Source organism: Vanessa cardui, chromosome 28 (genome assembly GCF_905220365.1).
Source record: "Vanessa cardui chromosome 28, ilVanCard2.1, whole genome shotgun sequence".
Taxonomy (NCBI): domain Eukaryota; kingdom Metazoa; phylum Arthropoda; class Insecta; order Lepidoptera; family Nymphalidae; genus Vanessa; species Vanessa cardui.
In genome coordinates, this window is record NC_061150.1 from 5,815,718 (window position 1) to 5,829,579 (window position 13,862).

At 34.9% G+C, this 13,862-nt stretch overlaps 4 protein-coding genes across 4 annotated transcripts; all 4 read right to left on the minus strand.

Moving 5' to 3' along the window:
- Positions 1 to 1,069: 1,069 nt before the first annotated feature.
- Positions 1,070 to 2,335, minus strand: LOC124541496 (zinc finger protein 26-like). Its single transcript, XM_047119412.1, has one exon. The coding sequence runs from the start codon at positions 2,333 to 2,335 to the stop codon at positions 1,070 to 1,072; it is 1,266 nt and encodes a 421-aa protein (XP_046975368.1).
- A 2,240-nt stretch (positions 2,336 to 4,575) lies between these two features.
- Positions 4,576 to 7,057, minus strand: LOC124541497 (zinc finger protein 664-like). The gene is made up of 2 exons (XM_047119413.1): positions 7,006 to 7,057; positions 4,576 to 5,747 (listed from the first exon to the last, which is right to left on the minus strand). Exons 1-2 carry the CDS (start codon positions 7,055 to 7,057, stop codon positions 4,576 to 4,578), a joined length of 1,224 nt encoding a protein of 407 aa, XP_046975369.1.
- Positions 7,058 to 7,720: 663 nt separating this feature from the next.
- On the minus strand, positions 7,721 to 10,458 carry LOC124541457 (zinc finger protein 226-like). The gene has a single exon (XM_047119359.1). It carries the CDS (start codon positions 10,450 to 10,452, stop codon positions 9,163 to 9,165), a length of 1,290 nt encoding a protein of 429 aa, XP_046975315.1. The 5' UTR covers positions 10,453 to 10,458; the 3' UTR covers positions 7,721 to 9,162.
- A 1,054-nt stretch (positions 10,459 to 11,512) lies between these two features.
- Positions 11,513 to 12,505, minus strand: LOC124541498 (zinc finger protein 728-like). The gene has a single exon (XM_047119414.1). It carries the CDS (start codon positions 12,503 to 12,505, stop codon positions 11,513 to 11,515), a length of 993 nt encoding a protein of 330 aa, XP_046975370.1.
- Between the last annotated feature and the right edge of the window lie 1,357 nt (positions 12,506 to 13,862).

Below are 13,862 nucleotides of genomic sequence, written 5' to 3' on the forward strand. Positions count from 1 at the left end.
ACGATATTCGCGAAACAAGAGCTAAGATGGCCAAGTGGTTAGAACGCGTGCATCTTAACCGATGATTGCGGGTTCAAACCCAGACAAGTACCACTATATATATGTGTGCTTAATTTGTGTTTATAATTCATCTCATCAAAACATCGTGAGGAAACCTGCATGTGTCTAATTTCATCGAAATTCTGCCACATGTGCATTCCACCAACCCGCATTGAAACAGCGTGGTGGACTATGTTACCAACCCTCTCCTCAATGGAAGAGGAGGCCTTTAGCCCAGCAGTGGGAAATGTACAGGCTGTTACTTTACTTTTTACTTAAAAAATGATAAAAGATTTTTGTCATTAACACATCGAATTGAATTTTTTTTACAACCTATCAGAGTTTCATGTTTAAGCGTTTAGAAATTTAAGATATGTGTTAAAGAATTATCTTTATTCTTTCCTGTAACTATCATTCTCGTACTATGAGTATTGCACACCTTGGGAACGAGATGTTATTTCAAATTACAAAAATATATTTGTATTATTATTAAAAATATACATTGCATATGTAACATGATACGAAAAAAAAGTAGATCCCTCTGAGTTTCTTTCGGTCTTCTCAGGTCTGAGATGTTAAATTCCGAACCGGTGGTACATTTTTTGACAGTCAATGTCTTTTATTGAATCAAAGTAATCAAACCCTTCAATTTTTGAATAAAGATTTTTGAATTTGACCTGACTTTGATTACGATCAGAAGCGCCTCATATGGGCCATTCAATTAATCATTTTATTTAATTAATCTATTTTGTCTAAATTACGTCATATATCACGGTTGTATTAAAATGTTTTAGTAATGTGATGTAATATACTAGCAAGATTAATAAATATTTAAAAAATTGAGACCGAATAGTACAAAAAAATGTCGAAAAAACACCTAAAAATCAAAGTAAATTAATTTGCCATTAATTGTTTAAAAACTTTCAAACATAGTCTAAGTGATCAATATAGATATATAATAAAAACTCGATATACAAATAATCATAATTATATTTAAAATATCATAATATCAATAAGCTTTACATAGTTTTCAAATTGTTTCTTCAGCGTCTGATTCCACATTCTCATCGATAACCAAATATTTAGCAGATGTCCGAACAGGGCTCCTCCTTTCCTTTGTATGAACTCGCATATGTTGCTTCAGAGTAAATTTCCTGGCGAATGATTTCCCACATAAGCTACAGTGAAAATCACGCTCCCCCGTATGTTTCAACATGTGCTTGTTCAGATTCTCGCTACCGAAAAACTTCATGCCGCAAACTTTACACTCAAAATTCCTCTCCATCAAATGATCCCTCCTCGTATGCCGTCGTAATCCTTGCTGATTCGTGAACGTCTTATCGCACGAATCACATTTCAGGACAGCGGGTGTGACTCCATGATACTTGGCCAGATGATCAGTTTTCTTGTGGTAATCATCGAATAACTCATTGCAATATCCGCATTTCCTCGTCATGTAAAGCCGCCTGTGTACGATGTTGATATGGGACTGCTTTTTGACTCTTGTATTGAACGTCTTGGAGCAGAAATCGCACGCGAATAGACCAGTCTTGTGTATCCTCAAGTGACTCCTCAGTATGTCACGGTTCACGAAACCGGCGCCGCAGACGTCGCAGACGTAATTACGAAAGTGCGTGTTCATGTGTTCCGTCAAATTTCTAAACTTCGTAAATTTCGTCGAACACAGGGCACACTTTAACTCTTCGCCTTGAAACTTAAACGGTACCATGTGGTTTTTTATATCCGTGTAGATAACGTGCTGATGGTCATCTATTAAATGGTCTATTAAGCTATCTATTGATGATATATCGTTACAACAAATGTTACATTTTAAGCCTGTTATGTCCAATTTGACCGTGTAAACGCGCATCTCTTGGACGACTTGTTTGATACTTTTCTCATCGTGTTTCTCGATCGTATGCCACTTCAAATCAGCTGGATCTGGAAACTGTTCCGTACAAAAGCAACAAGCGTATCCTATATCGCCTCGAAACCTTATCGGGGTAGCGTTTGAATTCAACAGTATCTCCGTCATGTTACTCCGATGTTTCTCAACTTCGAGCATACATTTGTCGTCTAGTTTATTTTTGGGCGTTTTCTTATTACGGCCACGTGATGCGCTACTAACTCTTGATTTGACTTGTAATTTGTGTAGGAGCTCTTCGGCCTTTTCACCAGATACGATGATTATTTGTTCATCACCTACAAAGAAAACGTTCACTTGAATGGCGACATTAATATCAGTATGCTCAGGGACGGATTCAGGAGACAGGAGCTCTAGCCCGAACTCTTCCATGGTATAGTAAAAGTAGTAGGTTTTATACATAAAATAATAGCATATTTTTTATAAAAAATATCTTTGTAATTCGCAAAGGTATTCTTGAAAAAACTCTATATTTCATTGATTAAAGTGATTGAATATCAGTTATAAATTCGCTTCCTCCAATTCGAAACTAATAAAACCAGAAAATCCAACCCTAAACAAACTTTTATGAAATATATACAAATTATCTTCAGTTAGTTATATTTACGATTTTCTTAAGACATACATGAATTCTGCTTTTCACATACACACATATTATATTGACTGAGTTTCTTGCCGTTTATTCTCGGTAGAATATACACTCCAAAACTATGTTAACTTTACATAATATAGTTTTGTAAAATAACTATTTTACAAAACGTGTCAAATTTAAAAATGTAGAAGAATTATTGGCTTAATATGTGATTAGGAACTAACAAGTAATATTAAAGTTGACACTACCAATTAAACTGATGGGTAATAGCAATATATGTATTTCATGATAAAACATTGTAAAGACTATTTGCAAGCAAAGTTTTAAGAATAAGGTTTAGTTTTAGGTTTCATACAAATGATCTTTGACAACATTATTTCTCTTTATATTTAAAAATAATGACAATATACGTATAAGTTCAGACATAACATACTTTTTGAAGAATAAGGGATTCATTCAAAGCATTCGATCATTCTCATCTAGGTTTGGGGATGAAACGATCGCCTCGTGTCTACTTCTATTCATATTCAATATATAATAAATTTAAAAAAAGAGTTGTTGAGTTTCTTTCCGCGGTTCATTTCAGGGTTATTAATTTTCCGAACCGGTGGTAGTGTTTAATTCGATTATCGTATTATATATGTATCGATTATAATATGTAACTTATGTAAGGGTAGTGCTTTCATATTGGATAAAGGAACTTCAGTTTGATTAAGGCCGAGTATCTGCCATAATTATACATTTACAATTTATAAATAAGTTCTGAGTTAATTTGAGATAAGAAGAATCGTTATGAGTATTTGTCAAACTTTACTCCTATAATACTTTTAACTAAATATAAAAAAAAGTAAAAGTAAAGTAACAGCCTGTACATTTCCCACTGCTGAGATAAGGCCTCCTCTTCCATTAAGGAGAGGGTTTGGAACATATTCCACCACGCTGTTCCAATGCGGGTTGGTGGAATGCACATGTGGCAGAATTTCGATGAAATTAGACACATGCAGGTTTCCTCACGATGTTTTCCTTCACCGCCGAGCACGAGATGAATTATAAACATAAATTAAGCACATATATATAGTGGTGCTTGAACTGGGTTTGAACCCGCAATCATCGGTTAAGATGCACGCGTTCTAACCACTGGGCCATCTCAGCTCTAACTAAATAAAGATACTAAAGAACTAAATATGCTGTGATTCAATTGTTTCTTATCTTTTATCCATAGATAATCTCTGGAACGGCTGGACCGATTTTGACGGGACTTTCACTGGCAGATAACTGATGTAATAAGGAGTAATTTAGGCTACAATCAGTTTTTTTTTTGTTAAATTTAAACGCGTACAAGGTCGCGGGCTAAACTAGTAGCAATATAAATAAAATACGTCACAGTAAATAGGAAATACAGCAACAGTTGCATATCTCCTTATCATGTATAGACATTTTCAATGGATGAACTTGTACTTATGTACAGATAAGTGGATTTGGGTTTACCCAGATAGATTCTATATCTGGAAACGTACGTGCTTTGATAGCGTTTATTATGAGTGAAATATTAATTTTATTCTAAAGCTATAATCAATATAAGATCGTTCTGTATATCAGGTATATTTCTCATTTTGCTAGTCGTTGATACTTTGATAATTTTGAAGCGTCAATAGTGCAATGGGTTATGGGCCATCTAGCGATGTAAAAGTCAGGATCTGACCCCTTGGGCTTCTGTCGTCCTCACTCCTAACACCATTGATAAGCTTAAAAGAAGGGGTAATTAGGAATACTATAAAAAAAAGATAAGATAAATCTGTTTTAAATTCATGAAGTGAATCTTTTAGAATTGGATACATACGGGAATGGAGTCATTGAAAACGTTACGCGTTATTTTAAAGGAGCTATAAGTACCAAACACTCGTATCATCAAATTTAGCTTTTATTCCTTTTGTAATAAGGTACATACATACATACAACGTTTATAACTAAATAAACGAAAACCTCATTAATTTGGTAACGAAATCAACACAATACATCCTCAAACTTCTTCGCCGTGTTTCGCGCGCATGTGACCACGCCAGCTGCACTTCTGGACAAACGCCTGCCCACAGTGCTCGCACTTAAACCGCCTATCATCTGAATGTATACGCATATGATCACGGAGGGTTGACTTACGACCGTACGATTTCAAACAAACATCACATTGGAATTCCCTCACGCCCGTGTGTTTCAGCATGTGGCATTTCAAAGCGGAACCAGAATAGAAATTTTTATCGCATTCCGTGCAATGGTGCGGCCGCTGAAGCAAGTGATCCCTCTGGATGTGTACCCTGAAGGACTTCCGACTACGATATATCCGATCGCAGGCGTCACACTTGTACGCATTCTGTTCAACTTGGTGCACAACCGTCAAATGTTTCAACTTCTGATGATAATCCTTGAACGTCTCGTTGCAGTAGCCACATTTATTACGAAACTTTACAGGTTTGTGAATCGACTTTATGTGGAGCTTCTTCTTCGGAAGCGTCGAGAACTCCTCCGAGCAGACTTCGCACTGGAACACACCTGTCTTGTGCTTCTCCTGATGAACGAAAAGACGTTTCCGATTTACGAAGCCGGCATCGCACACGCTACAAATAAAATTCCTACAATGCAGATTCATATGTTCGAGCAATCCTTTAAATCGGTTGAATTTTGTCGAACAGACGAAACACTGCAGAGTTTCCGTTTCAAATTTGAACGCAATCAAGTGATTTTTGATGTCTGTGAACAGGCGTTTTTTGTGCACGTCCTTGAGGTGAACGATAAGGTGATCTATTGATTCTATATCATCATCACACAGCCTACACTGCAGTCCTGTGATATCTACTTTAACGTAAAACGCATTGAGGTCCCTTCGTTTCGTGAAGCTTGAATTATTTATGCCCTCGTGGTTCTCAAGCGTGTGCTGTTTTAAATCGGCCGGTTCTTGGTAGTAATCGTCACAGTAACAGCACAGGTAGCCGATATCCGTGTGACTTCGGATCGGCGTCGCATTGGACCAGGTCAGTATCTCCCTAACATTGATCAAATGCCTCGACAGTTCGATACTCCCCTGTCGACCTTTCGGTATCTCGACTTCTTTCTCACTTTTGACAATTCTCTTTGTCAATTTCGATACGCGCCTCACGGTTTCACCTTTAGTTTTTGCTTTACCATCCAGTTGTCTACCTACAAAGAAAATTTCACTTTTATTGTCATGTAATCTAGACTCGTTAGGTATAAAACAGTTCAAGGGCATATATTTTTAATTAGATTCTAATACATATAAACATTTGGTTTAGTTTGCTGTATGAATTCAACGCAAACATTTAACGCCTTCAATTATTACCTAAATGCCGAATGCTGAACACATTTAGCAATCAAAGAAATCAATCATATTATTTTATCGTTTAGAATTAACAAAACTGTTTCAATTCCAAATAAACTTTTCGACCATGTATTTAATTGTGTATTAATTATTCGAATTTTTTTAAACAAAATTGTAATAAAAGTCACAAAGTACTTTAAAACGTAGATCTCATATATGGCAGCACTTTTTATTTTTTACCAAATTTGTAATTTACGATCTTGAAATACAAACTGTAGGAGCTAAAACTCATATCACATTTAAAAACACTCAGGTAAATACAGATAATGTCGAAAATAAGGAGAGAGAAATAGCAAATGCGAAGAAATAGTTTATTTAGATATTAAACATGAACATGGAGTATACTAAGTTGATAAGATCGAATGATAAAATTTCAAGAAGTTTTTACAACGTCATGAGATTCAGAAGATGAATTTATTGCTTATATCCTTAACTATAGAATATAATTCGAAATCTATACAAAAATCTCAATAATCATATTCAATCTATCAATCACAAGAGATCCAATTTTTGTTAATATTTGCCCAAAACAAGTTTATTGTTTTCAAAACTTTACAAAACTAAAAAACAATTGATATGAATGGGGTATCGTTGGAAACTTTCTATAATTATTTTACTGTTTAGTTAATTGGCCAGGCAGTCGTTTTTTAATTTTTAACATCGTCATAATTAGTTATTCTGTATCACGTATAGACATTTATCACACAATTAGACCGTGTTGTGCAGATATGTTCTAAAACACAGGAAAAAATACAAGTATTTAAGTTTTCAAGTTTAAATCATTGTACGAGTTAAATAATCTTTTAGAGACATATGTTTACTATTTTCTCTATAACAGAACATTTCTTTAATACACTTAGAAAATTTGCTGATAAATTTAGAAAGAGTTTTTGGACAATATCTTCTAAATCGAGATAAATCTTAAAACAGAACTCCTGCACAACACGAATCAATCATAAAAAGAATTAAAGTAATACTAAATTATGAACACAATCTTCTACGTTTTAATCATAACGATTTTCATGTTCTAGAAGGAAAAGATTAAATGCGAGAGAGTACATCTCTCTTGAACTCTAATGATCTGTTTTTCTTCTATAAGTATTTTTGTCATGATTAATATAGCCTATTCCAATAGGACAAGGTTTAAAGATAAACAAACTTTAGAAGAACGTTTTCATATAATAGCTCAGCTATATAATGGGCTATAGACCTTTTTTATTTATGAAACAACACAATTCTGCTGCACAAATTATATCACTTCAATTTTACTTGCAAAGTTCCGATACCAACGTCATCGATTCTCTTTTTGCAACCCTAAAATTACTATTAATAATTAGATATTCATTTATACAAAAGGGATGACTGAAAGACAATTGTATGTTGCGGAGATGAGAATGCTGAGAGGAATGTGTGGTGTTACGCGAATGGATAGAGTAAGGAATGAGTACATAAGAGGAAGTTTGAAAATGACACCTATAGCTGAGAAGTTATGTGGAAGGCGGCTATCATGATATGGGCATGTAACGAGAAACATATTGTGAGGAAAACCTTGAGCATGGATGTGGATGGATATACAGGTAGAGGACGATCCATCCATCGTTTCCTTGGGAAACGTTGGATGGATTGTGTGAGCGACGATAGGGTTCGAAATAATGTTACTTGTGAAATGACGTCCGATAGAGAAGTATGGAAGCAGAAGGCATGCTACGCCGACCGTAAATAAAATTGGCATAAATGCAGGGGGATGGATGAATGGAATTAGATATTAATTTCAAAGCAATTAAATCCCTATACTTGAATGATTAAGACATTTATTTGTATCTCCTTAAGTTGGAATAGGCTATAAACAATTCAATAGTTAAATCTATTGTAGTCTAGAAGAACGGTTAATAACAATATCAGAATTATTAAGTAAAAATAGAAAACTAGACTGATAAGAGAAATTAAAAGAAATGCTAGTTCTACAGAAGATTTTACTGTCTTCAATAAATGACAAGACTATTTTTAAATCTAGAACGTTATTAGACATTTTTGGTCTCTTAGAAAATATTCATATTAAAATACGAAATATGTTTAATCAAAAATAATAAAAAATATCACATATTCATATACATATTATATTTATTTAACGTAAATAAATTCCTGTTGTTCGTTGTAATTTAAATTAATTGCTTCAGGGGGATAGGTATATAATATATCCTAACCTCCAGACTATAACTCTGATGAATTCTTATTTTAAACACTTAAAAATGAGACTGCCCAAAATTTTCGGAAAATCCCGAAATTTCAGTAAGTAGTGATAAAAAGTGGACGCATCGCTGGGCTTATCAAGCTTATAGTGGACGCTCTTTGACAAATATGTCACTGCACGGTTGTGACTGGGTGGACTAGACAGAGTACATTTCACAATTAGAACGTATTAGGCAAAATCAGAGTTATTTTCATTCTTATAGTGACAATAATTCTGAGAAAGAGAGATCAATATGCATATAGTATAATTTGGTTGTAGTTTTTTGGGACATTTCATAATATGTCACAAAGTCGCTTTAAAATGGTCCTCTTTTATAACTATCTTTTATCTGTGGATATCTATGGATTCGAATATTCAAAAATAACAGAATACGTTCCAATTGACTAAACAAATTCGTTGTCATTAAAAAATTCAATAAAGATGTCCAAACAATTTGGTCTATTCTATATACGAAACCATTTTGTTGAGGATGGTCGATTTTGTTTAACTTAGAACAAAAATTTGGTGCCCTGTCAATACCATAAGAACGAATGCAAAATAAAGTCGCTTCTCTAAATACTGTTAAAGATAATCTTTGTATAATTTATCTACGAATTAAAAAAAAATCAATAATCGTCCATGAACGAAATTTAATACATTGTCGTTGTTTCCTTTCCGAATGAGATCAGATATATTTAATTTAGAAAAAGTGGTGTCACAGACGTAAGAACTTTTCGGCGTCGTAGCGTGAACTGTTTGTTTGAACAGTTCATGAAATCTATCAGATTTATGGTGAAAGTATTAATTCTTTGTTCATCAACGTCATAATACAAACGACACGACGTCGCAAAGTATTTATGAAGTAACCCTATCCTAATTACGTCTAAAAATTCTACACCTAACAATACCACGTTTAATGACTAATTTTGAAAGTTTTAAAACCCTAATGATAATCAATTAAAATCATTCGAAATTCAAAAATATTATTACGGTACTTTTATCTTATGTTTATTACGCATATGAGATTTCCAACTGCACTTTTGCACGAATGTAAATTCACATAGTTCGCACTTAAACTTCCTAATATTAGCGTGTATCTTCAAATGTTCCCTGAGCGTGTGTTTCCTTGCGTACGCCTTCTGGCATATGTCGCACTGGTATTCCCTTAACGGAGAATGCTTCACCATATGCTTGACAAGCTCCAATTTCGTATAGAACCTCATTTCACAATCCGTACAAGCGTGCTGACACTCCATATGATCTCGTCTGGTGTGACCTCTTAATCGAGCTCTCGTACTAAAAGTTTTCTTGCAGATCTCACATTTGACGGACAAGGGTTCCGCACCATGTTCTTGCACCATATGAGATCGTTTCTTAGCATAATTCGTGAACTTCTCCTGACAATACGGACACTTTTTCCTCTTATAATCGCCATCGTGCACAAACTTCTCGTGATTCAACTTCTTCCTGTTCGTATCGAAAATTTTCGCGCACTGACTGCACGGGAAGTCGCCCTTTTTATGTCTGTTCGCGTGATTCTGCATTGTTCTCTTATTAACGAAAGGGGCGTTACACGTTTCGCATATATAGTTACCATAGTGTACACTCATATGTTCCTGGATAAGTTTAAAATGTTCGAACGATTTCGGGCATTGGACGCAGTCGAAACCGTTTCCAACGAATCTGAAGGGTAAGATATGATTCGGTATGTCGGTATGCAATTCTTTGCCGTGAGCGGAGCGAAGGTGATGTATTGGATCAAAACCTTCAATTTCGCTGTGGCAAATTAAACAGCGCAGATTAGTGATATCGAGTTTGACGACATAGGAAGTCAGTCTGTGTCCTTCCATGAACGAAGACTTGTCTATTTCGTCGTGTTCCTCCAGAACGTGCATTTTCAATTCCGACGGAAGCGGATACGTTTCCGGGCACAGAGCACACACGTAGTTAGCACCATCGTGGTATCTTATCGGGGTAGCGTTAGTGTGCAAAAGAATCGTACTTATATTTTTCAAATGCTTTTCCATTTCGAGAATTTGATCTTTCTTTGATTTCTTGTCGGCTGCACTTTTTTTGGGATCTTTTATTACCTTTTTCGATCCGTTTTCATCTGATATATTCTCTATTTTAACAACCGTTTCGAGTTTTGTTTCTTGTTCCTCGGTATCAGATGTCGGTTCTTGTTTGATCGTTATTTCAACAAAGCTTGTTTCGACCTCGACACCTACAAAGAAAAGCACCGAGTTAAAAACTTCAACTTGAGGACTTGCTATCATTATTTTCATGCTTTTCATACTTTACTGAAATTATCATTAACTAATCTAAAATTAAGAAAAAAAACCGTTTTCAATTATTGTAAAGGTACACCATCTAAATATTGTATTCTAGCAACTTATGTAGTTTTAGCAGCTAGTATCGTTACTGGCTATATATATTTTTAGTTTGTTAGGTTATGGATATTTATTGTTTAAGTCTATTTGACGAATTACGTCATTGATTTGTCTTAATTGCATCGACTAAAGAAGATATAATATAGTACTAAAACTGTCTATGTCTAAATTTAATTGACAAAAATGATAAATTTAAATGTAGATTATTTTAGATCAATACTCAATATTAATAATTATTATTTAATGTAATTGCAGTTAACACAACGAAAACTTAATAGTGAGAACGATTCACACTAGTTTAATGTCATTTAATCGTGTTTAAATAATACTATTTCGAGTTTTTTGGACAAGGGCTCTGCAATGACAGAAAAAATGGCACCAAAATTTAGTCCTACGTTTGTTTAGCTAACGTAAAATCGGTTCAACTCGACCGAACTTCACTTGCGCAGAATTATGCGCCTCTTTTTCTATTATTACGATTGATTATAACTGTACTACTTTTTGTGCAATTGATACATTACGTTTTGGAGCATCTACTTTCCCATGATAAATTAGAAAGTACATCATTTCTACTAAAAACTTTGACCACTCGTGAAAGAAGTTTCAGTTAATCTTGTATATTTTAGGAATTACGTAATATTTACTATTTAGGTTTTTTACTAATATTCTTCATTTTTCTGTCATGTTGATCAGCAATGTATATTAATAATATAAATTTGACAGTAACTCCAACAAAGTTACCAAGTTTAATATAATTTGGTATGAAGCAAACTTGAACTCCAAGAAAGGCTACTTTTTTTGCCTAACACGTGAAAACCAACCCGTATAATGCAAGCGGAGCCTCAAAATACCAGAAAATAAATAAAATGCTCAGTACATCACAACATTTTATTACAGATACATTAAATACACGCAAACATACAAATACACGACTAAATCACGTCGATCACTTGTCCGTATTCTCGCTGATCACTGTATTCTTCGATATACCATGATTCTTCTTCATGTGTTTCCGCTTGCTGTTCTGCGTCGCGTACGCCTTACCGCAGACGTCGCACTTAAACTTCCTCTCGTTCGTATGTGTCGCCAAATAATGTCCGAGCATGTGACGTTTAATAAAGAAACCCATACTGCAAACGGAACATTCGTACGGCCTCTCCTTCAGATGGACACTCCTCATGTGGAGTACGAGATTTGACTTCAAATTAAACTTCTTCTCGCACAGATCACACTTGATTCCCTCGACGTTGTGGACCTGTATCATGTGCCTCGTTTTTTGGTAGTAGTTCTTGAACCTCGCTTTACAAATCTGACAGACGCTGTCACCGGCGATGCCCTTATGTTCCGTATTAACGTGAGCCTTCTTCTTCGACTCGGCGGCGAAAACCTGACCGCAGTGCCGACACGTGAAGCTAGATTTCTTCTTGCCGTGCGTCGTCTCGTGCCTGTTGAGCCGGAAGCTGTTCACGAAACCGGCTCCGCATATCGTACATATGAAATTCCTGTAATGTACGTTCATGTGCTGCATCAGCAGCTTCATGTTGTGGAATATTTCGTCGCAGAGACAGCAATTGATGACCGGCTCGCTCGTCAACTTGAACGGTTGGAAGTAATCGGTTACACCCAAATAGTACTTCTTATCGTGATCTTTGACTAGATGCTCGGTTAGAACGTTTATGCTCTCCATATTTTGATCGCATATCGTACATTTCAGGCCGACTATATCTAAATAAGCTACGAAACTACTCATCCCCGAACCGGATTTGTAGGTGGGTTTTTCCTTATCGTGGTCGTAGTGGGTGTGGTGCCTTAAGACATTCGGGTCGGGGTAGGTTTTGAAGCAGTACGCGCAAATGTAACCCGCGTCGTTTCTATCCTTGAACGGCGTTGCGTTCGAATATTTCAACAGAGTGCTCAAATTGTGCCACTGTTTCTGCATCTCTCGCAATTGTTTCTCGTGATAAACTACTTTATTCAATGCCTCACCCTCCTCGCTTTCCTGCTTTAGAGTCCGTTTTCGTAACTTTCGGGCTCCGGTGAGGCCTATAAAAGAAAAATAACGTGTTCACTGGCCGTTCAGTTTTGTAACACACTGATTTATCTATCTAATATTTCGTCGTAAAATTTACAACGAAACTTATCGATATGTATAACGGTGAACTTTATTTTAACGCATGCTTGAATCTTCAATATCTTGCGTTCGATAAATATCTTAAAAAAATATTATAAATTTGACGCCTTAGCTGTGAGAATAAAAGTCAATAAAAATATACATTGTTTAATATTAGTTGATCAATGCGTTAAAAGTTTTTAACGCACGAGTACACATCCTTATTTAATGTAATATACAATCTCTAACCATTTAAAAAATGGCTAAGCAAAAATATATGATAAAAAAAATCTTTTTCAAGGAAAAATAAACTTTCTAGCTTCGTTCAGCTTCACTATGTTATTCAAAACTCTCCTCGAGACGAGGGCTCTGAACCCCAAAAAAAAAAAACAATCATAATCGGACCATTTCGAAGATTCGAGACTATCAACGAGAAGCCCTTGGCCTTTGGTTGGCGCCAGGCGTTTTCTTTGGACCCTGGATTAAGACTGGCATGTTGTTTAGCTTACATAACATACTGAATTAATCCTGTAATTATAATATGGCTTTCGTAAGGATGATTAATGATATTTTCACCATTGTAATGTAGTTGTTGATATTTTCCACATTCCAAATTTTATTAATGATAAAAAAGCGAGGAGTTAATACCTGTTGACTTCCAAGCAGGATATATTAATTTGAATAAGTGTATTCAACTAACATGACTTTGTATTTTTTAAATGTTGAAAAAGATTCTCGGTAGAATCTACTTTCCGAACCGGTGGTACCTTCACTTAATTGTAAAATGACGATTCAAAAGTGCTTGTAAAAGCCTACTTGAATAAAGTTTATTTGGATTGATTGATTAATAAGGTTTTAAAAATTTATTAAAACAATATCAATTATATAGCACTTTATTTTTTAGAACACTTCATAATTTATATAATTGGATTTTCACAATTCGAGATCGAAAACTAAAATACATGATACAAGTAAATCATTCATTACTAAATAAAATAAGAAGAAAAAAATGCTACCATAGACGAGACATGAGACTGCAACGAACGACAAATAATAACTATATCATTATCGTCTATGGCATACTTTTACTATATGTAGTAATATATATATATATATATATATATATATATATATGCACCACGAAACTTGCGTTTTATATAATAACGAAACAATAAGACATACTCGG

Excerpts from the sequence above, each read along its gene's own strand:
- LOC124541496 (XM_047119412.1), bottom strand. The coding sequence starts at position 2,335 with ATGGAAGAGTTCGGGCTAGAGCTCCTGTCTCCTGAATCCGTCCCTGAG.
- LOC124541497 (XM_047119413.1), bottom strand. The coding sequence starts at position 7,057 with ATGACAAAAATACTTATAGAAGAAAAACAGATCATTAGAGTTCAAGAG. Across the intron at positions 5,748-7,005 it reads CATTAGAGTTCAAGAGAGAT|GTAGACAACTGGATGGTAAA; the intron begins GTACTCTCTCGC and ends TTTTCTTTGTAG.
- LOC124541457 (XM_047119359.1), bottom strand. The coding sequence starts at position 10,452 with ATGATAGCAAGTCCTCAAGTTGAAGTTTTTAACTCGGTGCTTTTCTTT.
- LOC124541498 (XM_047119414.1), bottom strand. The coding sequence starts at position 12,505 with ATGCAGAAACAGTGGCACAATTTGAGCACTCTGTTGAAATATTCGAAC.